This window comes from Gymnodraco acuticeps, unplaced genomic scaffold (assembly GCF_902827175.1).
Source record: "Gymnodraco acuticeps unplaced genomic scaffold, fGymAcu1.1, whole genome shotgun sequence".
NCBI classification, from domain to species: domain Eukaryota; kingdom Metazoa; phylum Chordata; class Actinopteri; order Perciformes; family Bathydraconidae; genus Gymnodraco; species Gymnodraco acuticeps.
The window spans coordinates 103,674-124,153 of NW_022992301.1; the positions used below are offsets into that span (position 1 = coordinate 103,674).

Consider the following 20,480-nt stretch of genomic DNA (forward strand, 5'->3'; position numbering starts at 1 on the left):
CAAAATACGATTATTTTGCTGGGTGCGCTTCACCCCTCCCTAAAAGCCCACTCGGCCACGTGGGAGTGACATGTGTTGTGAGTGTTCAGCGCGAGCGAAGATGTCAGAACAAGAGCAGCAACTCGTTAAAAAGAAGGGTAAAACTATTTCCACTATTTGCAAGTACTTTGCCATTACATTTCACATCGCTAAAGATATGTGCCCAGTTAGCACTGTTAGCAACCAGGGCTTTAAGCAACTTGTCAACACGTTGGACAAGCGTTACGCGATGCCGTCTCGGTATTATTTCAGCAGGTCTGCGCTGCCTGCGCTATGTGACAAATGCCGTGAATACTTTGCGACCACAACGCACCTATGGTCTAGCCCAGGGGTGCCCAACCAGTCGATCGCGAGATGTGTCTAAAAATAGAACAACAATATTCTGTTTTATCGTTAATGTCCTGTAACATAATCTTCCTGTGCCAGAATAATGCACTTGAACGCGTCAAAGCTTTGTGATTGGCCGGCGTCACCCCATGTGTCGGGGCGTGGCTGACGGTCTTCAGTACAGGTGGCAATATCGTCACCTGCCTGCGCTCATCTCTGAAACCAGACCATGTAAACAGGCTGCTGTTTCTTGCAAAGCATCTTTAAGAGATGACATGAGCAGCCCTACCAGCATTTTCCATGGTGGCCTAAACATTTTTATTTGGTCTTAAATTGTAGTTCAACATTTATTTCCGGTTACTTCTGGACCATGACGGTTGGCCAGCCTTCAACGTTTAACTGAGTGGAATATGTTGAATATGTTTTACCAAAATGTTGGCTATATGTTAAGGAGTTTTCAGTAGGTTGTGACAGTGCACTGCAACATATTGGATTTAATTTATTTTGGTCTAATTTATCATTAATAATATATGTTTATATGGTTTTGGAAGTGCGCTCCAACATATTTGTTGATCTTGTTTATTGGTAAAATATTATTTGTTTTAAAGTTCAATAAATGGTCAATGAATAATCGTCAAAATAATCGTGATATCAATTATTGACCCAAATAATCGTGATTATGATTTTTGCCATAATCGCACAGCCCTAGTTCAGAGGTAGATGGTGTACTTCTACCCCACTACAGTTCAGAGGTAGATGGTGTACTTCTACCCCACTACAGTTCAGAGGTACATGGTGTACTTCTACTCCACTACAGTTCAGAGGTAGATGGTGTACTTCTACTCCACTACAGTTCAGAGGTAGATGGTGTACTTCTACCCCACTACAGTTCAGAGGTACATGGTGTACTTCTACCCCACTACAGTTCAGAGGTAGATGGTGTACTTCTACTCCACTACAGTTCAGAGGTAGATGGTGTACTTCTACTCCACTACAGTTCAGAGGTACATGGTGTACTTCTACCCCACTACAGTTCAGAGGTACATGGTGTACTTCTACCCCACTACAGTTCAGAGGTAGATGGTGTACTTCTACCCCACTACAGTTCAGAGGTAGATGGTGTACTTCTACTCCACTACAGTTCAGAGGTACATGGTGTACTTCTACTCCACTACATGTATTTAATCCCTTTACTTGGAGTAAATCCACCAGCTACCCTGCAGTATACAAAGTCATTCAAACTAGCTGCACCTTTACCAGCTTTGAGAACACTTTCATGATCAATCATTATAAAACATATCATATATATTATTCTGAAATGGACCAATCTGCACAACGACTACTTGATGAGTAACAGTATTCCTACTCTTGTACTTCTACCTTTACTCAAGCACACGATCTGAGAACTTCTTCCACCTCTTGTCAAAATCAATCCATTGGAGGCAATGTTTTTCACTGGAGGATAAAAAACAAATATAAGCACATTATTATATATAAGTTGCAGGAAATGAAGATACTAAAGTAAATTAGATCTAGGCCACATGCGTCAAACTCAAGGCCCGGGGGCCAAATCAGGCCCTTGGTGGATTTAATTTCGGCCCGCAGGATCATTTCTAATTGCTATTAGATCTGGCCCGCCGGTATATTGCACGCACACCTTCCCTCCATCCTGAGGGTCTCCTCCGCTCAGAGCCTGAGCCCAAACATTGATGACCTTGCACCCAAGATGAGATGCTAAGTATCTGAGCTAGCATCACAGAGCAGCAACCTGAGTTTAATGGATGTTTCCTTCTGCACTTTCTCTCTCACGACAACAGGGCATGTTTGGTTTTCTCTTTGAGGGGAATAGTTTTGTTAAAGCTGTTGTTGGCCTGTGGAGAAATGTACTCATAAGAAATGACTCTGCAGATAGAGCCGTAAGAAATGAATGCGACTGATTATTTAATGTTGTTTTTATAGGCAATAATTGAAGCTTTGTTGGTTCCACGTTTAATATGTGCAATAAGTTCATTTCAATACGTTTTGCAATAAACATTGAACCAGTCCGGCCCTCGACTAGCACCCATTTTTACATTTTGGCCCACTGTGTGTTTGAGTACCCTGATCTAGGCTAACTCTAATTTGTAACACGGTGACTTTTGACTGGGTTTAAATCTGTAATCGTTTGCAGATGAATGCTATCGAATTATTCTGAATCCGTTGTTTTTAAGTGCTAAAAGTTATGTCAAGTCACATAACACATGTATTAATAACCTGAATTAACTCCGAATGACCCACTTCAGTGCTCACTAAGGAAGTGAAGAGCTTTTCCCCCAAATCTCCGACAAAGATAAAAAACAACACACACGTGTTTTAACAGTCAGAAGTAAAACTGCTTTATTTAGAAACCTGATTGAATCGTCTCTGCAGAAGACGTTCCTCGTGAAGGCACTGTTGAACATTTCTGCTCAGTGGTAGCACGTTTACCGCTAACTCCGAACCGCAGGAGGAGATGTTTAAAAAACCAGGAGCTTGTCCAACAGGCGGGGAACAAATAATCAAAAATAAAATCGAGTGATTAGAACTAAATGAAATGCTGCTACTGATGTCAACAGGTTGGTAGAAATATCTTCACAGGTTCCCATTAGAGTCTAAATTAAGGAAATAATCACGTTAACAGTAAATCATGACGGCTTCTTTACCTTCAATCACTTTCAGGACCTTTTTTATGTCCAATAGAGGATCTAACATTTATCCCAAAGAAGATTAGTGTACCTAACATTTAAAAAGCATTCTCATCCTTTGAGGTGTTGCTATGACGAGTTAAGACAAGATGTGGTGAATCCGACAGGCCCGAGTTACTCTGCTTACCACCAAGCATACAGACTTTAAACTGGTCTCACTGCTAATCAAGTAAGTACGTTTGATTTCAAGTAAAGTAATTAAAACGAATTCTCACGGACGTGTTTTCATCTTAAGAAAATAATCTTATCAAAGGTCGACTCAAGCCAAAACAAAAATCTGAGTCTCCTCGTGTAAAAGCAGCACTGAAGGAAACTATTTCTCAAAACAAAATCTCCAGTATAATCTTCAGAAGTCCGATTAGAATTGTCCAAAAGATCGACTCCTCTTCCACAAAGTCGTCGTCGTCCTCCTCCTCCTCCTCGGCCTCAGGGGATTTCTGTTTCTTTTGTCCGTTCTCCGCGGTGTAAGAGCCCTTATCGAACGGATCCAAGGGAACCGTTTGATCGTAAAACACACGCATTTCAAACTCGCTCTCCTTGTGGCTCGGGTGTCCGTAGATCCCGATGCCCACGGGCCTGGAGAGGTCCCCCGGCACCACCACCACGTCGGGCCCACAGGTGACCGACTGCAGCTTGTACGTGTCGTAGCTGGGGCGCAGCGTTTTGTCCGAAACGTAGAGGTCCGCGTCCCCCTTGAGGCTCTGCATGTGGAGGATGATTCTGCCATCGTGGTTGAGGCGCAGGTAGCTGTAGTTCCCCGCCCCGATGTGGCCCTGGACCACGTGGAGCAGCACCCAGTGTTCAGGGAGGCCCTCGTCGTCTGAGGAGGAGCCGAAGAAGCCTTGAGCCTGGGACAGAGAGAAGGAAACAAGCAGGAGGAAGAAGCTGCTGCTCAGCTTCATGATGACGGCATCCGGCAGACAGTCACCGCCTGGCAACACCAGACAGCCTGAGAGCCAGAGGAGAGACAAATGCAATAATACATTCATTATATGTTCGTGTAATACTTAAGTTTTTCACTTTTCATAACAATACTGCACATATTTAAATGTGTTAACATAATAATAGTAACATTCAAATGACTAACCCTATATACTGCACATATTTCATTTTTCTCATTTTGTTTTATTATACCGTTTGTAGTTTTTCGGTACCTATATTTCATGTACATATTTCTCTATATTTTAACGTTATAATAGTTTTATTTGTTGGTCCTTTTCTTACAATTGATCTTTGTTGACTGTTTATGTACAGGCATATTTCTCGTATGCTTGAACCTACTTGGCAATAAACATATGTTCCTGTAATACTTGCAGTTTTCCACTTTTCATAACAATACTGCACATATTTAATTTGTTACTTATATATTATACGGTTTGTAGTTTTTTGTTAACTATATTTTATGCAAATATTTCTCTGTATTTTAATGTTATTATTAGGGATGCACGATATTGGGTTTTTGAAACCGATACCGATAACTTCCTGCTTCTCAAGACCGATACCGATAATATATATATATATTAAATGTACCTGTAGTTTTTGCACACCTGGTGGTAAAAAAAAGACTAGTAGTGAGCAAATGACATGAGCATTACTACTATGAACAAAACAAAGCCAAGAACAGTTGTTACTCTTCAAAGTGACCATATTTATTACAGTATTACAGTATTTATTACAGCCTCGTCGATAGGTAAAAGCCCCGGGTGCCTTTGCAGCTGGCTTTGGATTCGCCGCTAGTTTAGCAGCGCAGGCGTCTTCGTACGCTTTCAACACACCATCGTAGCGATGGCGATGTTTCAGGTGACTAATCAGGTTGGAAGTATTATAGCTCGTTGCCTTGTTCCCTCCTCGTGGAACTTCTGCATTTGTTAATACAAATAGCAAGCGAACTATCTAACTCTGAAACTTTGAAATAGTCCCATACCACCGGCGACATGTTTGTTTACTGTCCTGGCTTCACACCATTTACGTCACAGCCAGGCATGAGTTAGGGAGCGCTGGATTTGTGAAGAACTCCCCTCTTCCTAAACCACTAATACCACAGTACTGGCAAAATGGGAGGAGCCGAGTGAAAAACAAGCGCCCCTCATCCCAATCCACCCACACCGCAGTATGTTTTCTTTTTTTTACCCAAAAGATATATTGTATATTATCGGGGCTATTAATACTGTTATCGGGTTTATCGGGATGACGTCATAATTCCTAATATCGGGCCGATAAATATCGTGCACCACTAGTTATAATAGTAACATTAAAATCACTAACCCTATATACTGCACATATTTCACTTCTACTGTTTGTAGTTTTTCGGTACCTATATTTCATGTACATATTTCTCTGTACATATTGGTCCTTTTCTTACAATCTTTGTTGACTGTGTTTATGTTCAGGCTTATTTCTCGTACGCTTGAACCTGCTTATCAATAAACCTGTTTTGACTTCTGAAAAGGCAGCCAAACACGTTTTATATTATATAACATTTAAAAACAGCATGGGTTCAACTTGTGCTTTTCCCAATTGATCAGTGTTTTGATAGATTTGAGTGACTTTCCCACTTTGAATTATTGTTGCCACTTCTGTTGCAAAAAATAACCTGTTTTCTAACCGTTGTGCACCAGTCAATCAAATACAGAGTTTGATCCCAGATTTTTTAAAAAAAGTACATTTAAGGGTCTTGATGTACATTTCTGATCATATTTGACTTATTTTCAATTAAGTACGTTTAGAATAGTGGACTTTAACTTACAGTGGAGTTTTTTTAGTGTTATTATTAGTACTTTATGTAAAAGTTCAAAATACTACCACTGCCTAACATATAAAGAAGAACAAACCATCAATATTGTACTTAATGGCGGTGGTGGAAGTAACAAAGGACATTGCTGAAGTGAGTTTCTTTTGGAGTACTTGTACCCAACTTAAGTATGTCTATTCGAGGCTTTTTGATATTTCCACTACATTTCTAATGCAGATATGCCTTTTACTCCCCTAATAGTTATACTATCAGATGCACGCTGAAGGCTCTTTGAGCAGCTTTTCTCTCACTGATTGTGCTGTTATGTTAAATGTCTGTTTTTCATGTATTGTGTCTTGATATCTGTTGATGTTACACATGGAGCTGCTGTGATGCAAGGAGCATTTCAGACTTGATCTGACCAAGTGTTATTGTCTACACTGAGGGATCATTTTACTGCACAACCAATAGCTTGACCTTTCTACAATACAATAATATATGTTGCTGATAAAACTAACATGCTTTAAGAAATGTTTTGAATGTAGGACTTTTACTTAGTGGGGCGTTTTCTGAGTGTAGTATAAGTACACAAATATCTAAATACTTCTGCAAACACTGTGATTTTGGTTACAGCTTCTATATAAATATATGATATGTTTTATAATGATTGATCATGAAAGTGTTCTCAAAGCTGGATACTACCTGCAGTAAATACTACCCTGCAGTATACAAAGTCTGAATGACTTTGTATTCTGCAGGGTAGCTTGTGAATTTACTCCAGGTGGAACTCAAGTCTGATTTAACACTTGATTAGATTTCACATCATTCATCCACATCTGCCTAGTAACTAAAAGGTATTAAAGACATGAAGTGGAGTAAAAAGTATCGACAAAAATTGAAATACTCAGGTAAAGTACACGTTTTTAAAGTGTACTTAAGAACAGTACTTGAACAAATCCACTAAATGAGTTTACACCAGTGCCGTTATAAAGTAAAACATAATTAACCCAGGCTGCGGATGCCCTTCCTCTCAGGACAGTTTAAAATAAACCTCTGACCCGCAGCAGAGCTAAAAATAATCTGCTCGGTGCTAAATCTACCGGTGAGACCGACCTTTGATACGACGGGGAAACAACACATTTCATGTTAAAACACAGAGTATTAGCTTTAAATTATCAGCCCCAACACTTTCAAACCAGACATGTGATATAACAACGGGTTTAGTTTGTATTGTAACGCAGTTAGTGTCGATAACTTGACGTTGTGTTTTAGTTGAATGCTAACATGCTAACACCTGCCATCAGCATAAACCTGAACCCAAACCAGGAAGTGCGCCGGCCGTTGAAGCCGGTTTTTATGAATGGGCGTAGCGGCCAAACGGTGGTACTACAACTCCCGTGACGTCATTTTGGCCAACAAATAAGATAAAGATCAAATATATACTTTAATAATCCCAAAGTGGGATTTTTTTTCGTTGCAGCAGCATGTAAAACAGGGCATTACACATACTTAGAAATTATTAGAGTAGAAAATAGACAATTATGAAATATAAGAATCTCAGAATAGTAAATGAAACAGAACACAAAAGATTCATCTGTTAACTATCCGGCAAATAAAACACTATTGAAAAGCCAAATGACAGCTAACACAATATAAAAGTAGCTAATGTAATTCATTTGGGTCTAAAAAGTTGTAATATGCGCCAAAAGCTGAATCCAGAGTTACAGCCCTCCACTTTAAAGGAAAAACTCAACTGCGCATGCTCTGTGGGCCTGCATCCGGGTACTTTCTGGATCTACAGCTCCATTTTGGGCTTCAGACGGCACTGAGAAACTCTCAAAGGAATGAACGTTGTACCCAGCTCTCTTTATACAACCCAGCAAATAAGTATAATACACGATTATTTAATTACATCTGTAATTTCTATATTTGATAACATACCTACGAGTTTATATTCCGATTAGCATGAATCAGGCTACCGAAGCTAACAGCAGATTCTTACTTATTTAACCAGGTTAGCTTCTCATAGCTATCACGATGCTAACGATGCTAACTAGCTTGTACAGTTTGAGCTACATCCGCTTAAGTTTACAGAATATAGCTGCTGCCGAATAACTTAACACTTGATTTAATTAAGTTACCAATGATTATCAAACACGTACCGATAAGTAATTTAAAAGACGTTTACTCACACAGCTGTCATTTCCTAACCAACATCTTCGACCAAACAAAGTTCACTTCTTCACTTCCTTTTCCTCTCACTCACCTACAGTCGAGAGCGGATCATTAGCGACGCCTACTGGGGGACCATGGTAACTGCATTATTTAAACTTAATTAATACTAATAATCTATCTATCTATCTATCTATCTATCTATCTATCTATCTATCTATCTATCTATCTATCTATCTATCTATCTATCTATCTATATATCCATCTATCTATCTATCTATCTATCTATCTATCTATCTATCTATCTATCTATCTATCCATCTATCAATAAACATCATTATTATGAGGTTTTCTCTCTTTTTTTATGACAAATTTAAACATTTTCTAAACTCATGGCCCAATATAAATAATAATGTAAACATTCTGTCAACTAGAGTAATAATGTGGATGTTTTGAGGTGAGATTGTACGAGTTACTTAAACATGGTTGGTGAATTTCCTGATGGCATCCAGCATGGCCCGACATTGGAAAAGCAATGACATGTTCTGCTGGGCAGCAGCCAGAATGTATCGAAGCCACCTAAAACCTGTTCAGTCAATGGAGTCTGGGGGCTTTGAGGCAAGCAAAATACACAAGACTCCATATAACAGCTGCAGTCAGAAAAGGCTGTCTTACTGCAAGGTAATGTGTTGAAAATATTGTCAATTAAGTGTACACTTGAACTGATCTGATGTTTTTAAGTGGGCCTGTTTTAGGTGGCTAAAGTATACTTTTGTCCCCAGCAGTACAATGCTTTGCTGTTTCTCCAAACTGAGGACATGCAGGTAGTTATACAGCATCTGAAGTAGCTCACCCTACTTCACATCTCAGCAAGTCATCTCTCAAATGGTCCAGAATGCTGCTGCAAGACTGTTAACCAGGTCCAGCAGGATGACACACTTTACACACATTGTAAAATCCTTACATTGGCTCCTGACTCGTTTTAGAATTGACTTTAAGGTTCTGGTTATTACATATAGAGCCCTGCGTGGAAATGCACCGGAATATATATGTGACCTTCTCCATCCTTACATCGCCAGTAGGTCACTTAGGTCTTCAGACCAGGAACTACTGGCTGTCCCACGCAGTGGCGGTTCTAGACCAATTTGACTGGGGGGGCCACTGGGGGGCCAGTTATTTTCTGAGGGGGGCACAATAAATGCAGGACGAAAAAGAGAACTAGACAGTATGAAGTAATTGCGCATAAGAAAACAATGGAATACAGTTATTGGTATTTGTTTCACTTATTTATTTCAGATAGATCTTATAGTTATTACTGTTAGCTTCAGCTTAAGTTATAGTGCAATGTTTGCACTAACACCATATTTATATAAAAATAAAGGCAATGAACAGTTACATCTCTACTTTACATAAGGGTGTCTGCACAATCTCACATCACAGCAACAAAATCCTGCGGTTTTTGGCAAACCGAGTACCAGAAAATATACATTTAAAAAAAAAAAAAAAAAAAAAACCGTTTAATTGTTAGGGGGGCCACAGGGGGGGTCAGAGGTCAGTGTTAGGGGGGCACTGGCCCCCCCTAGAACCGCCCCTGATCCCGCGGTCTCGTTTAAAAACTACAGGTGACCGTGCCTTTCAGGTGGAGCTCCAACACGGTGGAACTCTCTCCCTTTAGACAGTCTCTGTAGAAGCTTTTTTTTTAACTACTGAAGAAGACCAATCTTTTGACATTGGCTTTTGTCTCTACTTGTGATGTGTCCTGTCTGTTCCTTTCAGGACTCACGTGGTCTGTGCTGTTTTTATGTTGACCTTAATGTCTGCCTCTTGTTGTTATTGTATTCATGTTTCTGTGGTCTTCATTGTAACTTTTTACTTGTGAAGCACTTGAAAGATGCTATAATTATTATCTGAACTATTCCTCATGTTGAAAATGTTACTTTGGATAACCTCCGCTCTCTCCTGGCTGCAGTGGAGTCTGTTGACTTCCTTCATGTCATGCCTTTATTTGTTTTTGAAAGTTACCATGTAAATGTATTTTTCGTAAAAGTCTTTATAGTTTTCACATTCCATCAAAAGAGAAAACTCTTCTTTATTTTATACATCACGTTTATGACTTCCTCCGGGTCTGATTGATATGTTTGTCTTAACTTTAAAACTTGCATGAATATAATGGAAACGTTTAATAAACATAATAACTGCAAATTAAAGAAACTTATTTTCCTCTTCATAATCTGCATTTTGACATTTACAATTTTATTTGAATGAACAGATAAAACAAACACAAATTGTATTAAATTCAGTAATGATGTGTCATAGCACAAGAGTTCAAAGGTTGAGAGAACTAATAAGAGTAACAATCATAATAAAATAGATAGCTTTGACAGTTTGTGTCCAAAACACTGGACAAGGACTTAAAAACGTGGATGACCTTACATTTTTTGATGTTAAACACGACCAAAACTGAAGTTATTGTACTTGGCCCGAAGAATCTACGAAACAAATTATCTAAGGATATACTAACTATGGATGGCATTAATTTATCCTCCAGTGAGACTGTAAGGAATCTTGGTGTTATATTTGATCAGGATTTATCCTTTAACGCCCACATAAAATCAATTTCAAGGACCGCCTACTTCCATCTACGTAACATTGCCAAAATCAGGCATATCTTGCCTCAAAACGATGCAGAGAAACTAGTCCATGCATTTGTTACTTCAAGGCTGGATTATTGTAACTCTTTATTATCAGGGTGTACCAAGAAGTCAGTCAAGTCGCTTCAGCTGATTCAAAATGCTGCAGCTCGTGTACTAACCAGAGTTAGGAAAAGGGACCACATTACTCCTGTTCTGGCTGCCTTACACTGGCTCCCTATAGAACACAGGATAGAATTTAAAATTCTTCTTCTCGCCTACAAAGCCCTTAATGGGCAGGCGCCATCTTACCTTAAAGAACTCATTATACCCTACTATCCTACTAGGGCATTGCGTTCCAAGAATGCAGGGTTGTTGGTTGTTCCTAGAGTCTCTAAAAGTACAATGGGAGCCAGAGCCTTTTCTTATCAAGCTCCACATTTGTGGAATCAGCTTCCAGTTTGTGTTCGGGCGGCAGACACCCTATCCGTTTTTAAGAGTGCGCTTAAGACCTTCCTTTTTGATAAAGCTTATAGTTAGGGCTGATTAGATCCAGCCCCTAGTTTTGCTGATATAGGCTTAGTTTGTCGGGGGACATCTTACTTCTTCCTTCTCTCTGTCTATACCTGTGTACTCTCACGTTCCGATTAACCCAGCTTCCCCAAATGTCTTTCTTTTTGGTGTCTATATACGCCGGGATCCGGAGTCATGGATGATCCTGCGGTCCTGTGTCCTACATCGCGAGCCCTGGATCTTGAGTCGTGGCTGTGGTCCTGGATCATAGGTCCTGGATGGATATCCTCGTGGATTCATCTTCCTATTATACACACATGCATTTCCAAACATTTGGACTACCTATGTTGCAAATGTATTATCTTTTCAATTTACACACGGCATCTATTGCACGTCTGTGCGTCCTGGGAGAGGGATCCCTCCTCTGTTGCTCTCCCTGAGGTTTCTCCCATGTTCCCTTTAAACTGTGGGTTTTCTCCGGAAGTGTTTCCTTGTACGATGTGAGGGTCTAAGGACAGAGGGTGTCGTATTGTCATACTGATATTCTGTACAAACTGTGAAGACCACTGAGACAAATGTAACATTTGTGATATTGGGCTATATAAATAAACATTGATTGATTGATGTAAAGGAGGGGGAGGGGTATCATTTATGGAGAAGGAAAGGGTTCTTTTAAATCAGGTAGAGCAAAACTGGGAAATCAAGGAGCCAACTACTAAGTTTAAGATTTTAACACAATGTATTCAGGAGAACATACAACGTTAGTAAGAAACTAAAATCATAGCCGTCTAAAATATCATCTCAGTACAAAGATAGTCTAAAACTATTTTAAAATACAATTAAACGCAGTTAAAACAATACAAAGAATTCAAATGCTAAAAGGGTTAAAAGTATTTTCTTCAAAACCAGAGTCTTTCCAGGGCTGCAAAGGTGCTCCGTCGACAGGTGCTGGTCTCTTAATCCCTGTTCGCCTGTGCCTCTGCTGCCTCCTTCAGTTTCTCCTCAATGTCGAGGACGCTTGCTTGGTAGGACATGTCTTCCGAGTCACTTGCTTCAGAAGCGAGGCAAGAATCCTTCCTAGCCTCGGAAAACAAAGAATGGTGGAACAGGCTAACAGGTGCGCGTCATATGTGAGGCTCCGCCTTAAATGGAGTGCGATTTCCGCCAAATATTTGGAGATTGGTCTGTGCGCAAAGCATTGTGGGGATTTTAAGACCGCGGAGGATACACATGTGCAGCCTCGAAGTACGCCGGCCTCGGTAGAATTCCAAGCATCCTGGACATTGGAACAGTCCTTCGGCGGCACTCGATGACGTAGTATGCTTGAAATAGTGGCTCTGGAGCAGCCTTCCTCGACATTGAGAAACACCCTCAGTATCCCTCTGCTGCTCTTCTCCTTCCATGTGTAGGCAGGGCTGTTGGTGCAAATTGGCTCCAGGTGTGGTCACTCATTGTTAATCAGCATGGCAACGACAAACATTTAAAAAATAAAAGCATGCAGGAAGTTAAAACCAGTTAAAAAGTTAAAGTTAAATCACACAATAAAACGGTATAAAACACACACACTTAAAACCATGCAATAATGAATAATTAAAATACATTGCCATGTGACACAGACACCAAGTTGGATGAGAAGCTAATGGACATGTGACAGCCGCTTAGAAATAAAAAATTCAACAGATGCATTTACTGATCAAAGACTGGGCTCAGAGAAATGCTTCAAGCTTCAGTGATCGTTTGTTTCCTTTTCACCAATATTTCATCGGCAACTTTCCTCACATAATGGTTTTCCTTCTTTTGTTGGCAGTTATCCTTTTTCACTATTTTCTGAAAGATATTGAAAAATAGAGGGTAATGAGAACAAATCAATACTCGGAAGCACAAAGACAAACTTGGTAATCACATCTTTGCTTTAAAAGAAACAAATAAGTTTGAAACTAAGCCTTGTGATGAAATGAAGAAAACAAATCATGTTGGAAAATGTTATGAAAGTAATGGCTTAGTATCTCAAAATAATGATTTAAGGTCACCAATTATGCAAAATCCACTTCTTCATGTCTCTTCTACATCAACACGTGTCCCCTCTTCTTCATGTCTCTTCTACATCAACATGTGTCCCCTCTTCTTCATGTCTCTTCTACGTCAACATGTGTCCCCTCTTCTTCATGTCTCTTCTACATCAACATGTGTCCCCTCTTCTTCATGTCTCTTCTACATCAACATGTGTCCCCTCTTCTTCATGTTCTTCTTCATCAACATGTGTCCCCTCTTCTTCATGTCTCTTCTACCTCAACATGTGTCCCCTCTTCTTCATGTCTCTTCTACATCAACATGTGTCCCCTCTTCTTCATGTCTCTTCTACATCAACATGTGTCCCCTCTTCTTCATGTCTCTTCTACATCAAACATGTGTCCCCTCTTCTTCATGTCTCTTCTACATCAACATGTGTCCCCTCTTCTTCATGTCTCTTCTACATCAACATGTGTCCCCTCTTCTTCATGTCTCTTCTACATCAACATGTGTCCCCTCTTCTTCATGTCTCTTCTACATCAACATGTGTCCCCTCTTCCTTCGTGTCTCTTCTACATCAACATGTGTCCCCTCTTCTTCATGTCTCTTCTACATCAACATGTGTCCCCTCTTCTTCATGTCTCTTCTACATCAACATGTGTCCCCTCTTCTCTCATGTCTCTTCTACATCAACATGTGTCCCCTCTTCTTCATGTCTCTTCTACATCAACATGTGTCCCCTCTTCTTCATGTCTCTTCTACATCAACACTGTGTCCCCTCTTCTCCATGTCTCTTCTACATCAACATGTGTCCCCTCTTCTTCATGTCTCTTCTACATCAACATGTGTCCCCTCTTCTTCATGTCTCTTCTACATCAACATGTGTCCCCTCTTCTTCATGTCTCTTCTACATCAACATGTGTCCCCTCTTCTTCATGTCTCTTCTACATCAACATGTGTCCCCTCTTCTTCATGTCTCTTCTACATCAACATGTGTCCCCTCTTCTTCATGTCTCTTCTACATCAACACGTGTCCCCTCTTCTTCGTGTCTCTTCTACATCAACACGTGTCCCCTCTTCTTCATGTCTCTTCTACATCAACATGTGTCCCCTCTGTGGAAAGAGACTCTGAAAGTTTCAGGAACAAAGATTCTCTCTCTTTTTGATCCATTTCTATAAAAACCTGTCTGAAAATGAGCTGATCAGATTTTGGCCACTTTATGATGTCATAACGATGTTTTGTCTTGAGTAACCATTAGCCAATCAGAAACCAAGGTAACCCCCCCCTCCACCTTATCACCTGAATCTCCTCCTAGAGCACCATTGAGTTCTTTGTAACCAAATGTCTCTCAGAGGGGCGTGGGGAGGGGCTCCTTATTTTCATCCAAAGTAACAGACAGAGAATCAGCACTTTGGAAACAGGGCTGAAACAGAGGGGATTATGGGTAATGCTGCAATGATCTGTTTGGTGTTTCAGCCAATCAGAGACAGGCTCTGGATATATCTGAGACCTGTGATATATTGATGAGAAACAGTATAATAGAGGACCTTTAATATCTCCTGCAAATAAATCACTAATCGACCACGTGACATTTAGTTACCTAACCCTAAAGGTAGCTGGAATGGACTTGCTCAGTTTAGAGTCATATTGATTCCTCAGTGTCTGCAGCAATCATTAAACATATCTATTTTGAAATTAGCAGAATAACAAGCCTGAACATTTTCTATATGTCTGTAGTTGCACTTTTTTTTTATGTGCACACACTAACCTACAAGTAATGAAGTTAAGTTTTCATCCTTACAATGAAGGGAAACCACTTCACTGGAAACAAAATGGTTACACATTTTAACAAAATGGTGAAACCGCACTTTAACTAAATCTACATGACATAGATGTCATACGTCTCATTAGAAACCACAACCCACATCTCCTCCTGCCTCTTCATTTCAAACGGGTGGATTTTGTGTGTTTTTTGCTCTGTAACCAAAATAGCATACCCACAAATACCGAGTCATTATTCCAGGAAGGTTTCTCATATGCCGTACTTTAACTTTTTTCTTTCGCTGGCCGCAATGGGCTTGCATAGAAAAACAAACAGTGTACAGAGTTCCTTATAATCACCTGGGAGAGCAGCCATGGCTTCTTCTGTTCTCACGTGAACTTCCTGTAGAAGAAAGCATAACAATGGGTAAAGTTAATACAATGGCTCAATTTAAACATCAGACAGGACATAAATAAAGTCTCCTGCAGTATAATATTGTGCTTTGCAAAGCAGGCTCACCCATGTCATGAAAATGACCTGCAGACACATGACGGCGCTGACTCCTCCAGGTCTCCTGATGTGCCTCTGCTGAGCGCTGCTGAATCTTTGGAACATGCTGGGTTTAGTGGCGCTATAGGAGACGCCATCATGGGACTGCTCATACGGAGAGAGAAGGCGCCTCAGAAGCTCTTTGCCGTGCCGTATGGACCTGGGAGAGGACGGGCATCACTCGTCCCTGTGGCGTTTCGACTGGGGCTGGCTGTCCACATTTAACTCCCCGTGGCGTTTCCTCACACTGAGCGGGGCGGCGACAGGGCGAGAGCTGCCAGAGCCGAGCTTATGCTGGCCTTAGAGCTTCTCGCACAGACGCGGCAGGAAATCCCATTAAGGGAACCGGACTTGTTCTGGCAGACAAACTTGTGGTAGACCTTTAGAAAGTCCTCGTCGAGCTTCTTCGGAGAGTAAGGGGCACGCACTGATGGCAGGGAGGAGTCCGAGGAAAGGTTCGGCCGGAGCCTGTGGCGACTCTTTGCTGCGGAAGCTGACTGAGGGGAACGCAGCTGTTGGTGGGGGGAAATATGGGGGTCTTGAGGGTGACGCATCCTCAGTGGCACAGTTAGCTTTTGTGGCGGGGTGGACAGTAATCTGGGCTTCGTAGGCTCTCTGGAACAGCTTTCCACAGAATGTCTTCTGTGGCTTCTGGAAGAGGCATGAGGTGGTCTGAGGTCGGTCACCCTCCTGGCCTCTAAGGAACTCTTCCTGACAGGAGCACCGTAGATGTCCAGTCTCTCTTTAACAGAGGGGGGGTCCGAAGCATACACAGAGCAGCCATCAGTCTGCAGTGGGTGTGCAGAAACAGAATGCCTTCTAGACCTGGGAGACGCGTCCAAGGAGGCTCTTGCAGCAGGATAGCAAGGTCGTGAAGGACTGAACGTGTTCATGGAGGGCTGTTCTTCAGAGACAGTGAAGGTCTCGTTCCGACAGCGCTGAATAAAATAAACAAAACATTAAAGATATAATATCAGAATCAGAAAACAGGTTTATTACCAGGTAGGTGTACTCGTACGAGGAATTTGACTTGGTGTCGTGGTGCATACAAACAATAATTAAAAACACAGGTAGAGAACTAGAAAAATATACAAAATTATTACAAATATATAGTAAAATATAACAGTATTTACTTTGCAATGGAATGAAATATGGAATAAAAATCAGCTGTAATACAAAATAATGGTGTACAGTGCATTAATGTAATGCAGTCTATGATACGTCAAGACTGAACTGTTGCAATAAACACAGAGGTCTATTTACCTGAGAGGTGTCTGTGATGCTCTGGGCTGTGTGGGAAGTCATATGAAAGTAATCAAATTAATAAATATACAGATTACAAAAATCTCTAAATAGCTATTCACGTTTTAGTTATACTTACAGCTTATTGACTCCTCTCTCAACTCTTCCACGCTCTGAGGAAAAGATAAGTGTTTCATTATAAAAGCCGTACATATAATGAATATCTGAGTTCAGTGAGGAAGTGGATGAACTGCCACCTGAATCAGAGGATTGTATTGTGTGCAGAGTATGCTCAAAGCGACCCAAACCTTTGAGTCCAGCTTGGTGAGCTCGATCTTTGACAGCGTAGCGTTCAAGGGCTTCATCGTGCAAGGAGGCAAGACAAACAACATTCACAATGAGACCAGGCCACGTGGCAATTCATTATAAACCCCTGACTTTTCACTATTTATTCATCTGTCAGATTTCTTGATTGATAATTTAGTCCAAAAAAAAACAGAAATACCTTTTTTTTTTGCAGAAAACTGTACATTTTGATATATGATGATTGGTCGTGCTTTTTACAGAGCCACGGCTTCCACAGATGACTTTTTTTATGGATTGTTTTGTCAAAGCACTTCAGATATTCATTGCTATCGGGATGTTAAGAGCATTCCATGGAATATAACAAAGTGTATCTCGAGGCGGTTTCTCAAACGTACCTACCCCACCTTTAAATAATTGTGGTGGAGTAAAAGTACAAAGTAGCAAAACATTGAAAAAGTCAAGTAAAGTAGCCTACACATATCTCACAATTCTACTTATGTACAGCACTGATTATTAAATGCGTTTGTGATCAATATGATCTGTAACATTTCTTTTTATGGATATGAAATGTACCTACAAATAAAATGAACTGCATTAGCGTTAAAGTGAGTTCAAGCTAACCTCAGCTTTGCTACGTCATGTTAACAGCCGATGGCCTCCTCAACATACCTCGATGATTCGTCCCAGAGACATTTTGTAGTGAACTTTATTAAGAGAGAATCCTTGGCTAAACAACTCGGCCGTTGTTGTTTTAAAATGCCGTTTTCTTGATGTTGATGGATAGTGAAAGCAGCAAGTAGGCCTATAGCTGATTAACAAAAGCGCTTCTCCAATTACCCCAACTATTCCGCAAATTTGACCAATCACCTTAGTCCCTGATGCCTCATCATGATGACGTCGGCTCACTTCCTTGTAAACAGAGGCCCAATCCCAAACCACGCCCTACACACTACCCCTCCGTGACGCAGTGAACTCCGTGGAGTGACACATGAGGCTCCCTCCTGTCAGATGGAGGGAGTAAACACAGCGGCAAGCTTTGGGACAAACTCCCCTCTCTCCGGCAGAAACAGGAAATGCCGTAACTGTATAATAACGGTTTCAAATCAGCATCTCTTTGACAAAATGTAAATTAATAACTCAAATAAAACTCCAAACATCTTTAATTGTGTTTTTTGTAAAGCTCTTTTAGTTTTAAACCTGATGTTTATAAGCTTCTTAGTTTTTGCAACAGTCTGTAAATATACACAACTTTATAATAAAATGCACACATTTACTTTTTTCTAGACTAAACACAGGCATGATCCTAAGTTTAGGCCAGAGTGAGAAAGATGCATGGAAAGATGAAAACATGTGCGACGCAAAAAGATCGCATTTGGCCACAGATATTTCTGCTGAAGTCCGTGCAAATCAATACACGAAAGTGCGGTAAGCTGTTTTGCACCGTGCAATATTGTGGTGGAACACAAAAGAACGTCATGGCTTGACAGGCACTTTTTTGTTGTTGCGTGTGCGTATGTGTGTAGGTCTATGTGTGTGCGCGAGCGAGTATGAGAGAGTAATAAACAAGTTTACAAATTAGAAATATTAAATTAAAATATTAAGCGTGCTGTAAGACGGTGCTTTGTTCAATGTTTTAAGGTGTGTGTGTGTGTGTGTGCCGTCATGTGTGTGTGTGCCATGTGTGGTGGTGGCAGCTCGCCCAGACGTTGAGTGTCTGACAGCTTTTGCAGACCATTGAAGAACATACATGCACACAAAAGTTTATAGCATGATGTGTTTTAAGTGATGCATTTAGCTTATTCCTCACTTTACAGTGGATCCTCGCTCTCTTTATATTGGCTTATATATCTTAGATATGTTGGAATAAATAAACACAGGGTTCGTTACATTGCGTATTTTACTGTTGCAGATGGTTTGGCTGGGAGGCTGTGGCTCAGTGGGTTAGTGCGCTGATCTTTGAATCAGGGGGTAGCAAGTTCGAGTCCCACTGCAGTCAGCATGTCGTTGTGTCCCTGGGACACTTCGCCCCGAGTTGCTCCTGTGGGGATTGTCCACAGTACCGATTCCGAATGTATGTTAGTCGCTTTGGATAAAAGCGTCTAACAAATGACAACTGTTGGTGCGTGGATGATCAAATAATAGTGTTTGATTGTATTGCCTTACGTATGCAGCTATTTGCCTGTGTTTAGAAACATAATTAAACATACCATGGACACACATTCAAACAATTTTCCATGTATTAAACATTGCAGATGAACAATTAACAAGTCTTACAGCTAAAGAAAACTACAACAATAATGTTCTGTATGATGATATCATGGAACCTGGAATTTGAACTCACACCACTTAACAATAAACTTAACAATAAACGACTGAACTGCTGTCCACTTTAGGGTAGGGCCCTTAAAGCATCCAGTGCTGCAGACAGTCCAGCAACCTGGGTATACACTGGCTCTTGATCCCTGCACTTTTACACGTCTTCTTACAATGCCTATGAGATCCTTGATCCGTTTTGTAACGGTGCTGGCTCGTTATGAATGGCACGCTCAAAGAGTTCAGCAATATCCGCATAGTTCCTTGCAATTTCTTGTTCAGCTGCTGTCTGGTGCTCCACAGTGGCAAATGGGTTTCAACAGCGACACTCGTGTCAGAGAGGACCCCACTTCCTGATGATAGCCGTCTGCAGCATCTGTAGCTCTTGTCTCTGTCTCTTTGGGCACCCACCATGAGCAAGTTGATCTGGGATACCCTTACCTTAAAAAAAACACAAAGCCATTGTTAGTGTAATGTTACATATCATGCATATCAATGAACCTCACACAGCGTGTAATCATAGCCTGCCCTTACAAAAAAGTGTACTTGTGCTATTAGTACACTTCTTACAAACTTTAAAAAGTATGTTTTTAATTTGACTGTTTATGTACTTACCAGATATATATGTTTCATGCAATAAGAGCAATCTATAAACTAGATAGTAGATATGTCTTTACTCAGACAGTTATTGAAATATTGTAATATATACATGCCACATTTAAACATTTACATCAACCTAGTGTAAAAAAGAGAAACAAATGTAGGATATAAGTACAACTTATAAAAATACATAAAGAAGGTCATTTGTTATGGGGCTGAAGTAACATTCTGAAAACTATACAAACCTTGGATTCTGTGTGCATTCCAGGACTGCACCATCCGGTCAACTCCAATGTTGGCTACCTGACAGGTAAGAGTGGACACACAATATCGTGTGATGTTGTCTTCGAGGTTTAGTTCCTCCTGGTCAACAAGGTGGTTGAGTGCGCCTTTCAGAGGGTTGTTTACTTCTGGCCACATCCTTTCTATAATATGATTCTGTAATTTAAAGTAAACAAAAATGAGAAGAGTCAAATGTAGAGAGCACATTGTAATTTCCCATAGTTCATTTCCCAATTTCGTTCCCAATTTCCGGCTTTGTATTTGATCCATTTCCTGTTGT

The 20,480-nt window shown here is 40.6% G+C and overlaps 2 protein-coding genes across 3 annotated transcripts; both read right to left on the reverse strand.

Moving 5' to 3' along the window:
* Positions 1-2,714: 2,714 nt before the first annotated feature.
* cunh6orf120 (chromosome unknown C6orf120 homolog) lies at positions 2,715-8,109 on the reverse strand. The gene is made up of 2 exons (XM_034208080.1): positions 8,013-8,109; positions 2,715-4,038 (listed from the first exon to the last, which is right to left on the reverse strand). The coding sequence occupies exon 2, from the start codon at positions 3,989-3,991 to the stop codon at positions 3,410-3,412; it is 582 nt and encodes a 193-aa protein (XP_034063971.1). The 5' UTR covers positions 3,992-4,038; positions 8,013-8,109; the 3' UTR covers positions 2,715-3,409.
* A 7,158-nt stretch (positions 8,110-15,267) lies between these two features.
* LOC117541029 lies at positions 15,268-17,865 on the reverse strand. 2 transcript variants are annotated; one of them, XM_034208072.1, is made up of 6 exons: positions 17,675-17,865; positions 17,008-17,058; positions 16,839-16,872; positions 16,721-16,746; positions 15,428-16,395; positions 15,268-15,310 (listed from the first exon to the last, which is right to left on the reverse strand). In XM_034208072.1, the coding sequence occupies exons 1-5, from the start codon at positions 17,696-17,698 to the stop codon at positions 15,700-15,702; spliced, it is 831 nt and encodes a 276-aa protein (XP_034063963.1). In that variant the 5' UTR covers positions 17,699-17,865; the 3' UTR covers positions 15,268-15,310; positions 15,428-15,699. The 2 variants fall into 2 exon arrangements, with proteins under 2 accessions (XP_034063963.1, XP_034063964.1); XM_034208073.1 differs by lacking the exon at positions 17,008-17,058.
* Between the last annotated feature and the right edge of the window lie 2,615 nt (positions 17,866-20,480).